General features: G+C 46.4%; 1 protein-coding gene across 2 annotated transcripts in view; it reads right to left on the bottom strand.

Annotated features, from left to right (window-relative positions):
• IFT122 (intraflagellar transport 122) overlaps positions 1-21,764 on the bottom strand; it is a 74,009-nt gene that overhangs the window by 50,725 nt on the left and 1,520 nt on the right. Inside the window, exons 2-10 of one of the 2 annotated variants that reach the window (XM_038772163.1) lie at positions 19,720-19,786; positions 16,476-16,560; positions 13,187-13,265; positions 11,301-11,377; positions 9,758-9,824; positions 8,919-9,065; positions 5,350-5,425; positions 1,939-2,130; positions 1,471-1,609 (exon numbers count right to left, since the gene is read on the bottom strand). In XM_038772163.1, coding sequence (XP_038628091.1) covers positions 1,471-1,609; positions 1,939-2,130; positions 5,350-5,425; positions 8,919-9,065; positions 9,758-9,824; positions 11,301-11,377; positions 13,187-13,265; positions 16,476-16,560; positions 19,720-19,786 — 929 coding nt within the window. The remainder of the gene's footprint in view (positions 1-1,470; positions 1,610-1,938; positions 2,131-5,349; positions 5,426-8,918; positions 9,066-9,757; positions 9,825-11,300; positions 11,378-13,186; positions 13,266-16,475; positions 16,561-19,719; positions 19,787-21,764) is intronic. The other variant, XM_038772164.1, reaches the window with a different exon arrangement.

The following is a 21,764-nucleotide window of genomic DNA, read 5'->3' as shown; positions in this document are numbered from 1 at the left end:
CAAATGAGGAAACTGAGGTAGAGAAATGAAGTGACTTGACCACACTCATACAACAGACCAGTGGTGGGGCCGGGATTAGAACCCAGGTCCTCTGACTGCCAGGACTGTGCTCTTTCCACTAGACCGCGCTGCTTCCTTAACAACTACAAAGCTGTGTATACTGAGTGATGGCTCTTCAGAAGTCATCAGCATCCATTAATTATCTCCAACTGCAGCTCCCCAATCTGGGAAGGTCCAGGTTTATCCAAGGGTTCTGAACTCATGGGTCAGACCAGATCAAAGCCAAACTCGTCTGGAATCAGCCCAGATTGGACTATCCTTTTGGTACCCCCACCCTCTCCTGCTGTTTTTTTTTTGGGGGGGGGGTTGGTTTTTGTGGTGGGGGGAGAGAATGGGGCATGCTTTTAATGGTATTTGTTGTACATATCTATTCTATTTTGTTAATATGTTTTGTTTTGTTCTCTGTCTTCCCCTTCTAGACTGTGAGCCCACTGTTGGGTAGGGACCGTCTCTATATGTTGCCAACTTGTACTTCCCAAGCACTTAGTACAGTGCTCTGCACACAGTAAGCGCTCAATAAATACGATTGATTGATTGATTAAGCGCTTACAATGCACAAGACACCATATTAAGCACTAGGGTAGATATAAGTCAATCAGGTTGGACCCAGTCCATATCCCCATTTTACAGATGTGGTAACTGAGGCCCAGAAGGCAAGTGACTTGCCCAAGGCCACACACAGCAGACAAGTGACAGAGCTGGGATTAGAACCCAAGTCCTTCTGACTGCCAGTCCTGTGCTCTATTCACTAGGCCACGTTGCTTAACACCCTGAGGGCCTGAGGAGGCTGTAGCTAGGATGCTGCCGTTTATACATGTGTGTTACTTCCAGCAGCCCAAGATAATAATAATAATGATGATAATGATAGCATTTATTAAGCACTTACTATGTGCAAAGCACTGTTCTAAGTGCTGGGGGAGGTTACAAGGTGACCAGGTTGTCCCACAGGGGGCTCACAGTCTTCATCCCTATTTTACAGATGAGGTAACTGAGGCCCAGAGAAGTGAAGTGACTTGCCCAATTGGCAATTGGCAGAGCTGGAATTTGAACCCATGACCTCTGACTCCAAAGCCCGGGCTCTTTCCACTGAGTCATGCTGCAGTGCATGCTGAGGATGCACTGCTGCCTAACTGTAAAACTACTGCACTTGCATGCCAAATCCCCGGAACCGACCCAAAGCCACTTCTGGTCCCATTCAGCCTAGACTAAAGCAGGCTGAATCAAATCCGGTTGGGGATATTTGGCTGGAGGCAGGGCTCTAAACCCAGATCTGAACTCATCCTCAACTCTCTCAGCCCTAGTCCTTAGAGCTTGGTATAGTGCTCTACCCTCAGGAAGCACTCAAATCCCATCGAATGACCGATTAATCCCTCCTGAATTTCTCACTCTTCCACCTCAACTTTCTCCTACCTTTCTGCTCTGTGATCAGGTGCTGGACAATCACATCAGTCATGCTGTCCCGGTAAGCGTAACGATCCTTATACAGTCCATGGACTGTGCTGAAAATCAGCTGGTAGAAGGAAACGGTTCCATCCTGGCAGCCAACCACCTAAGGGGAGAGAATTCTATTTATTTTATTTTGTTAATATGTTTTGTTTTGTTGTCTGTCTCCCCCTTCTAGACTGTGAGCCCGCTGTTGGGTAGGGACCGTCTCTATATGTTGCCAACCTGTACTTCCCAGGCGCTTAGTACAGTGCTCTGCACACAGTAAGTGCTCAATAAATACAATTGAATGAATGAATGATGACAATTTCCAGAGTTAAATAGATGGACCTTCCCATTGCTTCCCCTCCGTCACTCTGTTGATAGGAATGGAGGCTTTGGCTAGGGGTAGTGCCAACTCCATAGGATTTGGTAGAATAAAACTTCTCTTCTTACCACATAGTTAGAATCTGGTTTAACTTTACAAGTCCACACCCAGGAGTTCTGTTCTCCAACAGTCCCGAGACGTACGCCATCCTTGGTGAAGAGGGAGACTTGCTTATCTGATCCTCCCAGCAAGATATATTCTCCTTTGGAAAAATAGCTAATGCAGCAGGGGTCAAAAGTCAGTGTCCTATCCTTACCAACCTAAAAAAGGAACAAAAAAATACCCAGAGGAAAAGAGAATTTCCTAATTAATGATCTAAATCCCGTGAACTGGAGGAAAACCCTACTCATGCCACAGGGAATGTTCACTGACTTCATCTCTTTAACGACTTTGACCCCTTCCTCACATTCCTTCTCTCCTTCTCCATGCCCACTCTGATCCTCGGAGACTTCAATATCCACATGGATATCCCTAACGACTCCTCTGCCGCCCGCCTTCTATCTCTCCTTGACGCTGCCAACCTCTTCCTCCGCCCCACCTCACCCACTCACCAACTTGGTCATACCCTCGACCTCATCATCTCCTACCGCTGCACTGTGTCCACCCTCACCAACTCTGTGATCCCTCTCTCTGATCATAATCTTCTCACCTGCCTCCTCACTCACACACCTTTCCCCCGTAAATCCGCATTACTCCCTCACAGAGATCTCCACTCTCTGGACCCCACCCATCTTTCGGAGCGCCTCACACCCCACCTCGCCGCCCTCTCCTCTCTACCCAGTCTTGATGATCAGATTACTGCTCTCAACTCTACGCTTTCTACTCAGCTAGACTCGCTCGCTCCCCTTTCCCTTCGCCGCTCTCGCACCACTAACCCACAGCCCTGGATCACTGCCACTGTCCGCCTCCTTCGCTCTTATGTTCGAGCTGCCGAACGCTGCTGGCGAAAGTCTAAACACCATGCCAACCTCGTTCACTTCAAGTTTATCCTTTCCTGCCTTAACTCAGCCCTCTCTTCTGCCAGACAAAACTATTTCTCCTCCCTTATTGACACCCATGCCCATCACCCCCGCCAGCTCTTCCATACATTCAACTCCCTTCTCAGGCCCCCGGTTCCTCCCCCTCCTCCTTCCCTCACCCCCAACGATCTGGCCTCCTACTTCATTAACAAAATTAAATCCATCAGGTCCGACCTCCCCAAAGTCTCTTCCCCCCTTTCTCCAACCCCCCGGCTCTCAACACTCTCTGCTACTCTCCCATCCTTCCCAGCGGTATCCTCAGAGGAACTCTCCTCCCTCCTCTCAAGTGCTACTCCGGCCACCTGTGCTTCTGACCCCATTCCCTCTCATCTTATGAAATCTCTCGCTCCATCCCTTCTCCCCTCCTTAACTTCCATCTTCAACCGCTCACTCTCCACTGGGTCCTTCCCCTCTGCCTTCAAACATGCCCATGTCTCTCCCATCCTAAAAAAACCCTCTCTTGACCCCACCTCACCTTCTAGTTATCGTCCCATATCCCTCCTACCATTCCTTTCCAAACTCCTTGAACGAGTTGTCTACACGCGCTGCCTAGAATTCCTCAACAACAACTCTCTCCTCGACCCCCTCCAGTCTGGCTTCCGTCCCCTTCATTCCACGGAAACTGCGCTCTCAAAGGTCACCAATGACCTCCTGCTTGCCAAATCCAACGGCTCATACTCTGTCCTAATCCTCCTCGACCTCTCAGCTGCCTTTGACACTGTGGACCACCCCCTTCTCCTCAACACGTTATCTGACCTTGGCTTCACAGACTCCGTCCTCTCCTGGTTCTCCTCTTATCTCTCTGGTCGTTCTTTCTCAGTCTCTTTTGCAGGCTCCTCCTCCCCCTCCCATCCTCTTACTGTGGGGGTTCCCCAAGGTTCAGTGCTTGGTCCCCTTCTGTTCTCAATATACACTCACTCCCTTGGTGACCTCATTCGCTCCCACGGCTTCAACTATCATCTCTACGCTGATGACACCCAGATCTACATCTCTGCCCCTGCTCTCTCCCCCTCCCTCCAGGCTCGCATCTCCTCCTGCCTTCAGGACATCTCCATCTGGATGTCCGCCCGCCACCTAAAGCTCAACATGTCGAAGACTGAGCTCCTTGTCTTCCCTCCCAAACCTTGTCCTCTCCCTGACTTTCCCATCTCTGTTGACGGCACTACCATCCTTCCCATCTCACAAGCCCGCAACCGTGGTGTCATCCTCGACTCCGCTCTCTCATTCACCCCTCACATCCAAGCCGTCACCAAAACCTGCCGGTCTCAGCTCCACAACATTGCCAAGATCCGCCCTTTCCTCTCCATCCAAACCGCTACCCTGCTCATTCAAGCTCTCATCCTATCCCGTCTGGACTACTGCACTAGCCTTCTCTCTGATCTCCCATCCTCGTGTCTCTCTCCACTTCAATCCATACTTCATGCTGCTGCCCAGATTATCTTTGTCCAGAAACGCTCTGGACATATTACTCCCCTCCTCAAAAACCTCCAATGGCTACCGATCAATCTGCGCATCAGGCAGAAACTCCTCACCCTGGGCTTCAAGGCTGTCCATCACCTCGCCCCCTTCTACCTCACCTCCCTTCTCTCCTTCTACTGCCCAGCCCGCACCCTCCGCTCCTCCACCACTAATCTCCTCACTGTACCTCGCTCTCGCCTGTCCCGCCATCGACCCCCGGCCCACGTCATCCCCCGGGCCTGGAATGCCCTCCCTCTGCCCATCCGCCAAGCTAGCTCTCTTCCTCCCTTCAAGGCCCTGCTGAGAGCTCACCTCCTCCAGGAGGCCTTCCCAGACTGAGCCCCTTCTTTCCTCTCCCCCTCGTCCCCCTCTCCATCCCCCCGTCTTACCTCCTTCCCTTCCCCACAGCACCTGTATATATGTATATATGGTTGTACATATTTATTACTCTATTTATTTATTTATTTATTTATTTTACTTGTACATTTCTATCCTACTTATTTTATTTTGTTGGTATGTTTGGTTCTGTTCTCTGTCTCCCCCTTTTAGACTGTGAGCCCACTGTTGGGTAGGGACTGTCTCTATGTGATGCCAATTTGTACTTCCCAAGCGCTTAGTACAGTGCTCTGCACATAGTAAGCGCTCAATAAATACGATTGATTGATTGATTGATCTCGAAGAAATCTTGCACCAGAGGGAGGTAACTGGAGAACAAAAGGTGGACAGTTAAACCATTAGCTCCACAATTCTCCACAAAGAAGGAATGGAAGGAGATGGAAAGCACCTGTCACCTATTGGTACTAATGATGGCATTTGTTAAGCACTTACTAGGTGCCAGGCACTGTACTGAGAGCTGAGGCACTGTACTAAGCGCTGAGCCCAAGATGGGTGACGGTTTCCTATTGGCTTAGCTGTAGTTGAGGTTCACAAGCAAAAAGCAGAGGAAGGATAGATGGGGCTATGCTAGAGAGGAAAGGGATGCCAAATTTAATTAGTACCTACCTGCTTGCCACTGAGTTGGTAGAAAGAGAGTTTCTGACCCCAATCTGCCACAGCCAGAACGTCATTGTGTTCATCTCTAATTGACAGAAGATAGAACAAGTCTTAGGGACCATGACCTTGGGAAACTACAAAGCCTAGGGCTAAGTTCAAGAAGATTTAGAAATAATAACATGGAGGGGAAGGGAAGTTGCCAAAAGACTGGCTAAAGCAGTTTAGGGTGATGCAGCAAGCCTGCTAGGTAAAACAGAGGTGAAATCAGTGTGAGGTTAGAATCCATCCTGTGAGAAGGGGTAGTAAACAAACTCCCCTGAGCACTATATACACACCTTTTGTATTGACACAATCAGGGATGGGAAATAGGGAAATGAGAAACACACTTAGGTTTTCACTTTTTTTAAAATGGTATTTGTTAAACGCTTACTAGGTGCCAGGCACTGTGCTAAGCGCTGGAGTAGATACAAGCTAATCAGTCTGTCAGATAGACAGTCTTTGTCCCACATGGGGCTCACAGTCTTAGTCCCCACATTACAGATGCGATAACTGAGGCACAGAGAAGTTAACTGACTTGCCCAAGTCACACAGCAGACAAGTGGCAGAGCCAGGATTAAAACCCAAGTCCTTCTGACTCCCAAGTCCATGTTCTATCCATTAGGCCACGCTGCTTTTCATTTGAGATTTTTTTACACAGAGTAAGGCCAGAAGTAGGCATGGTCGCACAGGAGCTCAAATCTGGTGGAGTTTTTTTCTTTTCTTCTTTTTCCTAGCTCCTATAACAGTTTTTGGCAGACAGGACAGGGGCTGAGAAATGCCTTCTTGCCTGGCAAGTGAGTGGAGCTGACAACCCAAGACTCTCATTTTATAATCTGCGGAGCCCGGACAGAGAGGGAGGGATAGAGTCAAGGTACTCAATTTTCTAACTGTGGCTTTCTGCCACATATGGAACAGTCTTCAGGAATTTGGCCCTCTGAAGATGAACCAATAGTCAGCTCTATTATAAAGACGTAGCTTTGTTTCTGAAGAACCTTGTATTTGGGGAAAATTACATTCTAGCCATCACACCTTGACTTATGCCATGTGCACACGCCCACCCATTTCCTCCTAAATTTATTTGGGCCACTGTGGATCGTGTTATACTCAGAGCATACTTGCTCTGTGGGGAACAAGCACTGTGGGAGAAGCAGCATGGGTAGTGGATAGAGCATGGGCCTGGAAGTCCAAAGATCATGGGTTCTAATCCTGACTCTGCCACTTGTCTGCTGCGTGACGCAGGGCAAGTCATTTCCCTGCATTTCACGCAGGGCGTGATAGACGCCCGGGACTCCGTTCCCGAGAGGCCCGCCCGCCATCACACCGCGTGGCCCCCGCTGCTCCCGGAAGGATCCTCTCCTCAGAGCACCGCCATAGACGCCTGGGTCTCTGTTCCCGAGAGGCCCGCCCGCCATCACACCGCGTGGCCTTGCTGCTCCCGGAAGGATCCTCTCCTCAGAGTGCGCCGCCATAGACGCCCGGGACTCTGTTCCCGAGAGGCCCACCCACCCGCCATCACACCGCGTGGCCCCCGCTGCTCCAGGAAGGATCCTCTCCTCAGAGTGCCCCCATAGACGCCCGGGACTCCGTTACCGAGAGGCCCGCCCGCCATCACACTGCATGGACCCCGCTGCTCTCGGAAGGATCCTCTCCTCAGAGCGCCAGAGAGGCCCGCCATAGACGCCCGGGACTCCATTCCCGAGAGGCCTGACCGCCATCACACCTCGTGGCCCCCGCTGCTCCCGGAAAGCTCCTCTCCTCCGAGCGCTGCCATAGACGCCCCCTGCTTCCACCCCCACCCACTTAAGCGACCTTCCTTATAGTGTCCCCCAACCCCCCTTCCCAGTCCGGTCCTGACTGAATCTCCCCCCACCCCCCCGGGAAAAAGGCCCTTGTCATCACCAAGTTACATTAACGACAACCTCATTCACACCTGCTCAGCCCTCCTGTCCCGCCATCGACCCCCGGCCCATGTCCTCCCCCGGGCCTGGAATGCCCTCCCTCTGCCCATTCGCCAAGCTAGCTCTCTTCCTCCCTTCAAGGCCCTACTGAGAGCTCATCTCCTCCAGGAGGCCTTCCCAGACTGAGCCCCTTCCTTCCTCTCCCCCTCGTCCCCCTCTCCATCCCCCGCATCTTACCTTCTTCCCTTCCCCACAGCATCTGTATATATGTATATATGTTTGTACATATTCATTACTCTATTTATTTATTTATTTATTTTACTTGTACCTATCTATTCTATTTATTTTATTTTGTTAGTATGTTTGGTTTTGTTCTCTGTCTCCCCCTTCTAGACTGTGAGCCCACTGTTGGGTAGGGACTGTCTCTATATGTTGCCAGCTTGTACTTCCCAAGCGCTTAGTACAGTGCTCTGCACACAGTAAGCGCTCAATAAATATGATTGATTGATTGATTGATTGATTTCACTTTTCTGGGTCTCACTTACCTCACCTGTAAAATGGGGACTGAGATTGTGAAGCCCCACATAGGACTGGATCCAACTTGATTAGCTTGTGTCCACCCCAGCGCTTAGTTCAGTGCCTGGCACAGAGTACGTGCTTAACAAATACCATCATTATTAACAGATACCATCATTATTATTAAAAATGCTCCCTAATCCTTCAATAGCATTATTTACAAGTCCCATAGTTAAAACATGAGTACGGAGCAGAACTCTCTTAGACTCTCTTAGAAACTGAATACGTAGAAATTCTAGAGTCAAAACACAATAATTGTCTGTGAAAAGTGATCACAGAAGAAATGTGGGAAACTGGAACAAGTAACCTTTCTCCAGTTGGAACTCAGACCAGGTCATCATTCACTGGAACCCAGTGCCCATTGGCCATTTTCGAGCTAATGGCCTGAGGGACTACTCTTCTTGTGGTAGCTTCCCCAATTCCACATCGAACAAGTACCATAATTATTCATTATCATTATGGTGCTAAGTGGATCCTTACTTGGTAGGCACAGCTGGGATGCTGAGGAGAGTCTGGGTGAAGACAGCTTCCCTCCATGCCATGGAGAAGCCTCAGGGTCAAAGGCATCTAGGGAGAGCCAACTGCAGTCTTGGTTCTCCCGACACCTTGTACGCGCAGAGTAACTGAGGTGCTGTTCTCCAGAAACTTACACAGCAATCGTTCATTCATATTGGCTAGTACTACACTACATTACTTAGGATTACAATGTCAAATTTTGTTAATGGCAGGTAAAACTGTTCCCAGAAACTGTGAGTTACGCTTAGACATCTAGGGCATTACAGGTTCTGTTTTTCGTTAATTAAAAATAATATAATAAGAGAACAATTTCATTTATGGCCACAAAAGAAAACAGCAGGAACTTCGAGTTAGGATATAACCCTGGAGGATTAATGACCGTAAAGTTCCATTTGAAACAAAGCCCATGAGAAATGCAACCAGTTAATCAGCCTACGGGGAGCCCTATAGGAAGTGCAGAGTGAGTGGACGAGAAAAAAGACCCTCCCTCCAGCAAAGCTTCCTCTTGATCAACAGCACTGACCTCATGAAACTGGATAAACATTTTACCTTGAAGGATTCCAGCATATGGACCAGACAGGGGAGAGAGTACCTCCCGGACGCTCTATCTTCACTTTCTCCTCACCATTTTTATTCCTAATGCTGATGACACCATTGAACATCCCCAAAGCAAGGTACTGGCCATCGTTTGTCCAGCTAATGAAGAGGGACAGGAAAAAAAACAAGCATTCTGGATGGGAAGATGTCTTGATCTGAAGCCTGCCTCTGTTGGGGAAGCAATGATTAGGACCCTCTGTTCATCTCTGTTCTAGACTGTGAGCTCGCTGGGGGCAGGGAATACGCCTATCAACTCTGTTATACTGTACTCTCCCAAGCGCTTAGTACAGTGCTCTGCACGCGGTAAGCACTCGATAAATATGATTGATTCCTCCTAGTCTTAGTTTCCTGATACACAAGAACACGCTAAGGGCCTGTTTTTGCAGTTAATACTGACATTTGGCAAAGATATCCTAAGACAAGGTGGAAGTGTGATAATCAGAAGCTAAAAAGAAGCCCTCCTGAAATCATCTTTGGAGAACTTTTGAAATTCACTTGCCACGCACACAGAACACAGAACTCTGTGAGTCTCTGGGGTTGCTTGCAGGAAGATCTTAATTCTGAACAGTCTTTAATAAGAATAATTTTCTTCTCGCACTATGACCGAAGAACAGACTTCTCCACCGAGTCGTGACACTAACTTCCCACCAAAGTGGCACGGAGATATTAAGCTACGAGTTTAAAGTGGATCTGCTATGTTGCTACTGTATCTTTCTGCACTAATCTGAAGTGCTCATTTGAGAGGAGAGGAAGAAATAAGATGTACATTTAAGCATCATCTAGAAACTTACCTACAACAGGTGATTTTACTGCTGGCTTTGTGCTTAGAGACAGATTTTTGCTCAGGAGACCAAAGGCCTTGGAAGCAAAACAAAACCAAAGTTTTCAGAGTTATGAAACAAACAGAATGAGAAAAAATGCTAATTCAGCTCAATATCCCAAAGTGCATGGTCAGTGCTTAATATGCTGCTTACAAGATATTAAGCATCAAGGCATGGCACCTAAGCTTCCTTATCCAGGTTTCCTATAGGGTGTGTAGCCCAATCTTTCATCTTAAAACTAATTGAAAATCCAAAGTTAAATTTCCCAAGTGAGCTATATCCCTGTTCTCTGTTCCTCCCCCAAATCCTACTATTCCATTACGCACTCCTTCCTAGTTTCTCCTTCCCCAGCCCCCTTCCTGTTATTATTTTTTTATCCCTCCTTCTTAGGAGCCCTTCTATTCCCACCAATGATCAAAGACCTCTAATCCTGACTCTGCTAATTGCTTCCTGAAAGACACTGGGCAAGACACTTCACTTTTCTATGCTTCAGTTACCTCATCTGTAAAATGGGGGTAAAATACCTGTTCTCCTTCCCTCTTAAACTGTGAGTCCTGTGTGGGTCAGGAATGCTGTCTGGTTTTATTATCTTGTACCTACCCCAGCCCTTAACACAGTTCTTAGCACATGATAAGCACTTAATAAATGCCATCATTATTAGTATTATTATGCTTCAAGCAGAAACTCCTCAGCATCGGGATTTCAATCACCTCTCTCCCCCTTACTTATCTTCGCTCATCTCCCACTGCAATTGAGCCCTCACACTTCGCTCCTCTAATACCAACCTATTCACTGTCTCTCGCTCTTGTGTTCCCAGCTGTTGTCACCTTGCTTAGTCCCTTCCTCTTGCCTAGAACTCCATCCCCCTAAACATCCAACTGACCAGCAGTCTCCCCATCTTCAAAGCCCAACTCAAATCATACACCCTCCAGGAAGCCTTCCCTAAGCTCTCAACCCCCAACCCTATTTTCCCTCCCCACCTCCTTTCCCATGCATCAGTCCCACCCACTCCTAAACACTCAGATACTCCCCCGATTCCCACCCCCACAGAGATTATGTACATATCCTTATATTTGGTTGCTTCCTTTTCATTTAATGTCTGCCTCCCTGACTAGACTGCAAGATTATTGAGGGAAAGAGATTGTATCTACCAACTCCACTGTACTCGCCCAAGCACTTACTACAGTGTTCTGTACAAAGTAAGTGTAAATAAATACCACTGACTGAATGACCTCTGAAACATTCAAAGTGCTTACAGTGCCATAGAAAAGAAGCAGCACTTCATCATTCCAGGTTGTAAAACCACCCTCCTGGGATTCCTGGGCTTTAGCTCGTTACGGGCAGGGACCGTGTCTGCTAATTCAGTTATACTGTACTCTCCCAAGCACTTAGTACAGCGCTCTGCACATAGTAAGTGCTCGATAAATGCCATTGATTGATTGATTCAACTCACCCCTAATTTAAGGCTGTTCAGATATTCGAAGAGAAAAAAAGTCTTGCACAAAGAACTTACCAAAATCACTGGAGGAACAAGAAGCCAATTGATGGGTAATCGGGTTGTAGGAAACACATTGTATGGAATCATTGTGCCTGAAAGAACATCACATGTCACACTCAGAATTAAAAAACATAACCTTTCTAACGATTACAACTGTGATTTTAAGACCCAACACAGAAGTTCTGTGAACTGTCCAATAACAAGCTCCTCTAAGATGGCAGTGACAGCTCAAAGCTGCTGAACTTGGATATGACCACATTTTTTTTTATGGTATTTGTTAAGTGCTTACTATGTGCCAGGCACTGTTCTGAGCTCTGGGGTAGATATGAGGTAATCAGGTTTTGCTGTTCTGCATCTCCTTCAAACTAATCCTGGCTCCGCCATTTTTTTTCTTTTAATGGCATTTGTTGAGTGCCTTCTACACGCCAGAAACTGTACTAAGCGTTAGGGTAGATACAGGCTAGTCAGATTGGATTCAGTCCATGTCCCACATGGGGCTCACGGTCTTAATCCCCATTTTACAGATGAGGGAATTGAGGTTCAGGAAGCTAATTCATTCATTCAACCATATTTATTGAGCGCTTACTGTGTGCAGAGCACTGTACTAAGCGCTTGGGAACTACAAGTTGGCAACATATAGAGACGATCCCTACCCAACAGCGGGCTCACAGTCTAGAAGGGGGAGACAGATAACAAAACAAAACATGTTAACAAGATAAAATAAATAGAATAAATATGTACAAATAAAATAGAGTAATAAATACGTACAAACATATATACATATATACAGGTGCTGCGGGGAGGGGAAGGAGGTAAGGCGGGGGGATGGGAAGAGGGAGGAGGGGGAGAGGAAGGAGGGGGCTCAGTCTGGGAAGGCCTCCTGGAGGATGTGAGCTCTCAGTAGGGCTTTGAAGGGAGGAAGAGAGCTAGCTTGGCGGATGTGCGGAGGGAGGGCATTCCAGGCCAGGGGGATGACATGGGCTGGGGGTCGACGGCAGGACAGGTGAGAACGAGGCACGGTGAGGAGATTAGCGGCAGAGGAGCGGAGGGTGCTGGCTGGGCTGTAGAAGGAGAGAAGGGAGGTGAGGTAGGAGGAGGCGAGGTGATGGAGAGCCTTGAAGCCGAGGGTGAGGAGTTTCTGCCTGATGTGTAGGTTGACTGGTGGCCACTGGAGATTTTTGAGGAGGGGAGTAACATGCCCAGAGCATTTCTGCACAAAGACGATCCGGGCAGTGGCGTGAAGTATGGATTGAAGTGGGGAGAGACAGGAGGATGGGAGATCAGAGAGGAGGCTGATGCAGTAATCCAGTCGGGATAGGATGAGAGATTGAACGAGCTGGGTAGCTGTTTGGAGGGAGAGGAAAGGGAGGATCTTGGCAATGTTGCGGAGGTGAGACTGGCAGGTTTTGGTGACGGATTGGATGTGAGGGGTGAACGAGAGAGCGGAGACGAGGATGACACCAAGGTTGCGGGCTTGTGAGACGGAAAGGATGGTAGTGCCATCAACAGTGCAGTGATGGGAAAGTCAGGGAGAGGGCAGGGTTTTGGAGGGAAGATAAGGAGTTCAGTCACTTGCCCAAGGTCACACAGCAGCCAAGTGGCGGAGCTGGGATTAGAACCCAGGTCCTTATGACTCCCAGGCCCGTGCTCTATCCACTAGGCCATACTGCTTCTCGGAGAGTGTGTGGCACATAATAAGAGCTTAAACATGATTAAAAAAAATAAAAACACCACTGCTTCAGCTTTACATAGCAAGAAATTATGCAATCCTCTTGGATAACCTGTTCTAGTGCCTACCAGCATGTAAAGTCTGGAAGTTCTTCTTTATGCCTAACCTAAATTTCTCATGCTGCATTTTATCAATCAGAAGGAATAACCCATTGAAAAAAAAGACTACTTACGTGTACTTCAGGATGCCTTCCAGTTTGGATGTCCAGATGATAATGCTTTTGTCAGCTGATCCAGAAGCAAAACGTTTGCCTACATTTTTTTTCCAAAAGAAAACACTTATACTAATGTCATTTTAGTACCAGGCAAGTTTAGCAGTAGATTGAAAATGTTCATAGCTGTTCCCTGTTTCTTAATGGTGCTAACATGTTCTAACTCATTAGCAAGCAAAGGAAAGGGGTTGAGCAACTAGTACTTTTCTTGTAATTTAGTCTAGTAAGACTAGGGGAAAAAATGTGTTGTCCTTGTGGAAATGAGGTGGAATTACTGTGGGATAGCGCCCTCCGTCCATGCCTCCTGATTGGCTCATGAGCACAAATATGGAGCACTTCATTGCCTAACAGTGCTGGCATCTCTGGGAACTGAGAGAAGCAGCATAGCCTGAGGGTAAGAGCACAGGCCTGGGAGTCAGAGGAGCTGGGTTCCAATTCCGGCTCCATCAGTTGCCTGTGGTGTGACCGTGGGCAAATCACTTCATTTCTCTGGGCCTCAGTTTCCTCTGTAAAATGTGGATTCAATGTCAATGTTCAAAGTTAATGCAGGCTCCTCATGGGCAGGAACGTGTCTACCAACTCTGTTATGCTGTCTGTACTCTCCCAAATGCTTAGTACAATGCCCTGCACACAGTTAGTACTCAATAAACGCAATTGATTGATTGGCAAAGCATGAATAATGTGTCGAAGATGAGAGTTGAAAGTGAAAGACAGGAGGTCTGTTTGGGAGGGGAGAACAGCATGAAAGAGGGAAGAAAGCTGATAGTCAAGAGATTTTGTTCCATACAAGAAATAACAGGGAGTCAGATTTTTGAGGAGGGGAATGATACATACCAATCAGGGTTTCTAAATGATGACCCACACAGCTGTATGTAAGAGAGACTGGAAGCAGGGAGGATACCAGGAATTATTACAGATGAAGAACCAGCAGGATGTGTGTTTTTCACATTCAGTCTTTCTCCCTAAATCCTGCTGGTTCTTCGTCTTTAATAATAGTAATCGCAATTATTATTACTATTATTGTATTTGTTAAGCATTTACTATGTGCTAAGTACTGTTCTAAGTGCTGGGATAGATACAAGGGAATCAGGTTGGACCCAGTCCCTGTCCCACATGGGGCTCACAATCTTAATCCCTGTTTTACAGATGAGGTACCTGAGGCCCAGAGTAGTGAAGTGATTTGCCCAAGGTCACACAGCAGACAAGTGGCAGAGCCGGGATTAGCACCCACATCCTCTGACTTCCAAGCCTGTGCTCTGGCCACCAGGCCATGCTGCTTCATGTGGGAGGTAAATGAGAGTGAGGAGTCAAAGATGTCACCAAGGTAACAGGAGGATGATATTGCAACCACGTTGGCAATTCAGAAGAGTCTGGTCAGTTTTCAGTTTTGAGGTGCCAGCAGGTGATTCCAACGGAGCTGTTTCAAAGACAGTGCAACGTACAACAGGCGAGGGGGTCAGGGCTACAAATGTAGTTTGGGAGTCATTCGGATATAGGCCATAGCTCAAACCATGTGAGCGGATGAGCTCCCCGAGAGATGGGGAGTGTAAAGTAAGCCTGTAAACTATGAAAATGTCACATTTATTTTATGATACACGAGTTAGGGAAAAAGCAGCATCACTGCACCTAGGGGTTCCGTATGCCACAGAGCCACAACAATAACGATAACTGTGGTATTTGTTATGCAAATCATTTACCGTGTGCCAGGCACTGTAAGCAAATGGGGTTGGACACAATTCCTGTCCCACATGGGGCTCACAGTCTTAATCCCTGTTTTACAGATGAGGGAACTGAGGCCCAGAGAAGTGAAGTGATTTATCCAAAGTCACACAGCAGACGAGTAGCAGAGTTGCGATTACAGCCCAGGTCCTCTGAATCCCAGGCCCATGCTCTTTCCACTTAGGCCACTAATAATAACAATTGTGGTATTTGTTGAGAGTTTACTATGTGGCAAGCACAGTCCTAAGTGCTAGCGTAGATACAAGATCATCATGTCAAATACTAATCCCTGACCCATAAGGGGCTCACAGTCTAAGGGGGAGGGAGAACATGCCCATTTTACAGATGAGGAAACAGGCACAGAGAAGCCAAGTGACTTGCCCAAGGTCACACAGCACACAAATAGCAAAAGCCAGATACGAACCTAGGCTTCCTAACACCCTCTTCTGTGTACCTTCCACTAGGCCATGCTGCTTCTCATCATTCTCCTCCTCATTATTATTACTATCATTACTATTATTATTATTATGGTAGTTAAGTGCTTATTACATGCCATGTGCTCTACTAAGCACTGGGGTAGATACAAGCTAGTCAGGTTGGACACAGTCCTTGTCCCACGTGGGGATCACAATCTAAGAAGAAGGGAGTAGGATTTAATCTCCATTTTACAGATGAGGAAACTGAGGCCCAAAGATGTGAAGTGTCTTGCCCAAAATCACACAAAAGACAGGTGGCAGAGCTGGGATTAGAAGGCAGGTCCTCTGCCTTCCAAACCTGGGCTCTTTCCTCTAGGCCACGCTGCTTTCCAATTTTAGGTTTATTAATAAATTTTGTGAATGCAAGATCTGTGTAAATATTCCCTCATTTGATTTAGAAGTACCCTTGGGAGAGAAGTGAAAATGACTAATCCCAATTTATACTGGGAAACTTGAGTCACTGAGTAGTTTCGTGGCATGCCCTCCAACTTCTAGCATGTCAGTGACATTAAAAAAGAAAGGGCGTATCTTTTATCTTCTGGGTCATAGCTCCCAGCACTGCATTATTACGCTACTCCTTATAGCAGAGTTTAAGAATCAAATGCTAAATATCTGAAAGCAGCATGGGCTAGTGGAAAGAGCAGGGGCCTAGGAAATGGAGGACCTGCGTTCTAACCCCAGCTCCATCCCTTGTCTGTTGTTTGACCTTAGGCAAGTTATTTCACTTCTCTGGGCCTCAGTTACCGCCTCAGTAAAATGAGGATTGACTCTTCCTCCCTCTGACTTAGATGGTGAGCCCCATGTGAGACAGGGACTGTGTCCAACCTGATTATCTTGTATCTACCTCAGTGCTTAGTACAGTGCCTTGCACACAGTAAGTGTTAAAATACCATTTAAAAAAAGTTTCACTAAAGCAAGACACTGAAGGCATTTTTCCTATGCACTATGAGGCACTAATAATTGCTAGGCTTAATTATTTAAAGAACAGATGAAAGGGGATGAAACTACCATATTTACAGGCTTCAAAGGACCGAGAAATCCAAAAGTGTCCTTACCATCTTTAGCGTATGCCACACAGTATACAGTGTCTTTGTGTCCTTTCAAGGGCTGAATTAAGGTCCCATCGGATGTGTCGTAAACCTAAAGAAGAAAAAGAGGAAGGCAGCGTAAATTTTCCATAAATCGACAATATGGAATCGAGGGCTCCTTTAGCATTTCTGATGAAATTCACATTTTTTTTTTTACTACCGAATGGGTGCCTACGTTCTACAGAACCAGGAGATTTAAAAAAAGCATTGAGGAAATAAAGGGGTGTGATCTCACAGTTAATCCAGGGAAGTAGCAGGCTCCGTTCTTTTCTCGCTGGGTCAAAATAAGAAATTCATTCAGCCTATGAAAGCAAAGCTTTGATTTATTCCCTAGGCAGTAAAAAGATGGGAATTCATTTGCTGATAGAGTGCTTTGGAAGTCACAGACTCAAGGCAGCAGTGCACTTTGTCTTGAGCTGTGGGTTTAGGACAGGGAAATAAGTAGCTGTGACAACCAACTATGAACCCAGAAAAGCGCTCTCTTTTGTGGAAAATTTTGTACAAAAATTTGTTCCAATTAAGAAGAAATGTCTACACCCCAGTTTAGGAGAACCATTTTACTCCTCATGGGGGAGAAGAGCAGGAAGGAGAGTGATAAACTTTTTATTCAAAGACCTCTAGTTAATCTTTCCAAATGTTATTCAAAGGAAGAAATGATGTTGAGAACTTTCCCAAGTATTTAGTACAATGCACTGCACTTGGTAATAATAATAACTGTGGTAATGTATTAAGCATTGTCTATATGCCAAGCTCTGTACTAAATGCTGGGATAAGTACAAGACACAGTGTCCTTGTCCCATGTGGGGCACACAGTTTAAAGGGAAGGGAGAAGAGGTATTCAATCCCCCGTTTTAGAGATGAGGAAGCTGAGGCACAGAACTTGCCCAAGGTCACACAGCAGATGGCATTAGAACCCAGGTCCCCTGACTCCCAGGTCCAAGCTTTCTACTAGGCCATGCTGCTTCTCAGAAGGCCATCAATAAATACCATTACTCCTACTATATTTCTTTTATAGGTTTTCAACCTAAAACAAAGAGGGGAAGTAAATTGTCCATGTCACCGGCAATAATAATGGCACTTTTTTTTTGTATTTGTTAAGCGCTTACTATGTGCAAAGCACTGTTCTAAGCACTGGGGGGAATACAAGGAGATGAGGTTGTCCCATGTGGGGCTCACAGTCTTAATCCCCATTTTACAGATGAGGGAACTGAGGCACAGAGAAGTGAAGTGACTTGCCCAAGGTCACACAGCAGACATGTGGGGGAGGCGGTACTCGAACCCATGGCCTGTGACTCCCAAGCCCATGCTCTTTCCACTGAGCCACTACTGTTTGCCAAGCACTGTTCTAAGCGCTGGGGCAGATGCCAGTTAAATCAGGTGTGAGCCATGGGGCTCACGCTCTTAATCCCCATTTTATAGATGAGGTAACTGAGGCCCAGAGAAGTGAAGTGACTTGCCCAAGGTCACACTGCAAACATGTGGCAGAGCCGGGATTAGAACCCATGACCTTCTGGCTCCCAGGCCCGTGCTCTATCCACTACCCCATATTTACTGAGAGCTTAGAGGGGGCAGAGCACTGTACTAAGCACTTGGGAGAGTGTAATAGAACTAAATTGGTAGACATGTTCCCTGCCCACATTGAACTGATCGTGCCACAAATGGAAATGGGTTCTCTCCATTACCTGGGGAGGTAGCATGGCTTACTGGAAAGAGCAGGAGTCAGCAAATCAGGAAATCCAGGTTCCAATCCCAGCTCCTGCCGGTGGCCTGCTGGGTGACCTTGGAAGAGTCACTTAACCTCTCTGAGCCTCAGTTTCCTCATCTGTAAAATGAGGATAAAAAAAAAAAATACTTGCTCTCCCTACCTCTTAGTCTGAGAGCCCCTTGTGGGATAAGAACTGTGTCTGAACTAATGATTTGTATCTACCCAACTGCTTGATACACTGCTTGAAGAGCAAAATTGCTAATGGTACCAGCTCATTGTACTTATCCCCAGATCCATCAGTAAATCAGCCTCATTAATAAGTCTGCTGTGTGACCCTGGGCAAGTCACCTAATTTCTCTGTGCCTCAGTTACCTCATCTGGAAAATGGGGATTAGGACTGTGGGCCCCACATGGGATATTAACTGTGTCCAAACTGATTAGCTTGTATCTACCCCAGTGCTCAGTACAGTGCCTGGCACATGGTAAGCACTTAACAAATATCATTTTTTAAAGGTGCACATACTCATTCAGGAGGCTTGCAAAATTTGGTTGGGCAGCTAAATATTTAGGTAGCAATCATAAAAAATTATGTTAACTTGCATTCAAGTATTTACTGCATGCTTGCAGTGCAGGGCACTGTACTGAACATTTGGGAGAGTGAAATACAGCAGAATGCATAAACATGATCTCTGAGTGGCAGGGTCTAATGGATAGAGCCTGGACGTCATGGGTTCTAATCCCTGCTGTGTCACCTTGGGCAAATCATTTCACTTCTCTGGGCCTCAGTTCCCTCATCTGTAAAATGGGGAGGAAGACTGTGTCCAACCTGATCAGCTTGTATCTACCCCAGCACTTAGAACAGTGGCTGGCACATAGTAAGTGCCTAACAAATACTGTAATTATTAATTCATAAAAATAATAGTTCCAGAAATATCAGGGCAGCTGTCACAATGCCTGCTAGTCACCCAGCACTCTCCATGCCAATTTCTTCCAATATCAAACCACACAGCAAAGACATTTTTGAATGCCAATCGATCCATCAGTGGTATTTATCGAGCACTTACTGTGTGCAGAACACTGTACTAACCACTTAGGAGAGGACAATACAAGAGTCAATCCCTTGACTAGATGATTTCTCCAATTCCACACCCCCAGCCCTACCATTCTTAAACTCTCCAGGAAGCAATGTAGCCAGACCCCCTCTCACTCTCATACACCTTTTGAGGAGTCCATTTGCTATTTTATCATTGGTATTTCAGAGCACAAAGAAGTGACTAACTTCATCTATGGAAAAAAAGATTAATGATTCTCATAAAAATAGTGCTTGCTGGCTCCTTTCTGATACACAACTTCACTTGCCTATTTTAACCAACTCATTTCCTCCCCCATTAAAGAATAATGATTTGTTCTCCCAACCCAACCTTTTTAACTAGACAAAGGTCACATGTCACAACACTTAGAAGAGGGAGAGAAAAGCACTTAAAGGAAATATAGAATAGATCCTACCAGTAGTCTGTTTCCTGCAGCCAAAATCAGCTGAGTTCCATCAGGTTTAAATGTGAGGTCATATATACTGAACAGGAGACAAGGCAAAAGGAAGATTAAGGACCCAAATGGTTAGGTCAAGTGATAGTCAAGAAATGGACTTTATTTTCAGCATGTAACTATTAAACGTCATGAAATAAATGAGCTAAGGGTCACATTCACCTTCAAATTCTAGCCAACAGCCACGCACCGGTTTCCTATGTAGACAGTCTCAGCAATTATAGTCAGGGCAAAAGTAAAAAAACTTGACTTCATTCATTCATTCAATCTTTTTTTAATTAAGTGCTTACTATGTGCAAAGCACTGTACTAGCACTTGGGAGAGTACAGTATAACACCAGACACATTCCTGTCCACGACGACCTCACACTTAACACAATACAACACAAACTGGATTGCCTGAGAGGAAAGTGGACTTAAAAATTGGATTTTGGCTGCTAAGTTTTTTCTACTCATCAACAAAGCTGGTCATTTTTTTAAAAGTTACAATTCATTACTGTTATTGGGCCATTTGCAAAAACACATTGAATTTAACTAGTTCCTTTCTTCTAAGCTCAAAGCCCTGCATGTTTGCAAAATGCGTGGATAATCAGGTTTTATCCCTTAGCATTATAACCTTCAAAAGGCTCCTGCCTTTTGAGGGATGAGCCCAAGGCAAGTGAAACAGCCACAGCAAGACCTGAGCTCCCAGGTCTTGGTTGGATCGACTTAAATGTTTGAAGGCAGGGATCGTGCCTACCAATCACCCAAGCACTTAGTACCGTACTCAGCCCACAGAGCAGTGCGGCCTAGTGGAATAGAGCACGGGCCTGGGAGTCAGCGGACCTGGGTTCTAATCCCAGCATCTCCGCTCGCCTGTTATGTGTCCTTAGGCCAGTCGCTTACTTTCTCTGTCTGTACCTCAGTTTCTTCAGCTGTAAAATGGGGATTAAGAGTGTGAGCCCCATGGGACTGTGTCTATCCCAATTAACTTGTCACTACCCCAGCGTTTAGTAGAGAAGCAGCGTGGCTCAGGGGAAAGAGACCGGGCTTAGGAGTCAGAGATCATGGGTTCAAATCCCACCTCCGCCGCTTGTCAGCTGTGTGACTTTGGGCAAGTCACTTAACTTCTCTAGGCCTCAGTTACCCCATCTGTAAAATAGGGATTAAGATTGCGAGCCCTCCGTGGGACAACCTGATCACCTTGTGTTCTCCCCAGTGCTTAGAACAGTGCTTTGCACATAGTAAGAGCTTAACAAATACCAAAAGTATTATTATTATTATTATAACAGCACATGGTACATAGTAAATGCTTAATACGTGCCATTATTGTTACTGTTGGTGACATGGACAATTTACTTCCCTTCTCTATACTAGAGTTCCCTGCCTACAATAAGCTGACAGTCTAGAGGGGAGTCAGACATTAATAAAAATAATTTGTAACATATAATTCATAGCTACGTACATAAGCGTTGTGGGGCTGAGGGTGGGGCAAATATCAAAAGCACAGAAGGTCACAGAGCCAAATGCACAGGTGGGAGAGGGAGTAAGGGAAAAGAAGGCTTAATTGGGAAAGGCCTCTTGGAGATGTGACCTTAATAAGACTTTGAAGGTGGCAACAGTGGTGGTCTGATCTATATGGAAAGGGAGGGAGGTCCAGGCTCAAGGGAGGATGTCAGAAAGGGGTCAGCAGCAAGATAGATGGGATGGAGATATGGTAAACTGATGCTAGAGGAGCCAAGTGGGCTGTAGTAGATCAGAGAGGTAAGGTAGACGTAAGGTGATTGAGTGCTTTAAAGGGAGGTCAACAAGGAGGCAGATGCAGTATTCAAGGTGGGTAAGGTAAGTGCTTGGATCAGCGTGGTAGCAGTTTGGATGGAGAGGAAAGGGTGGATTTTAGCAATGTCGTGGAGGTAAAGCTCACAGAATTTGGTGACAGATCGAAAAAGTGGGTAGAATGAAAGAGATGAGTCTAGGACAACGCTAAAGTTACAGATTTGTGAGCCAGGGAGGATAGTGGTATTGGAA

Source organism: Tachyglossus aculeatus, chromosome X1, assembly GCF_015852505.1.
Source record: "Tachyglossus aculeatus isolate mTacAcu1 chromosome X1, mTacAcu1.pri, whole genome shotgun sequence".
Lineage (NCBI taxonomy): Eukaryota > Metazoa > Chordata > Mammalia > Monotremata > Tachyglossidae > Tachyglossus > Tachyglossus aculeatus.
The sequence above is the reverse complement of the archived record's forward strand: the minus strand, read 5'-3'. Positions and strand labels throughout refer to the sequence as shown.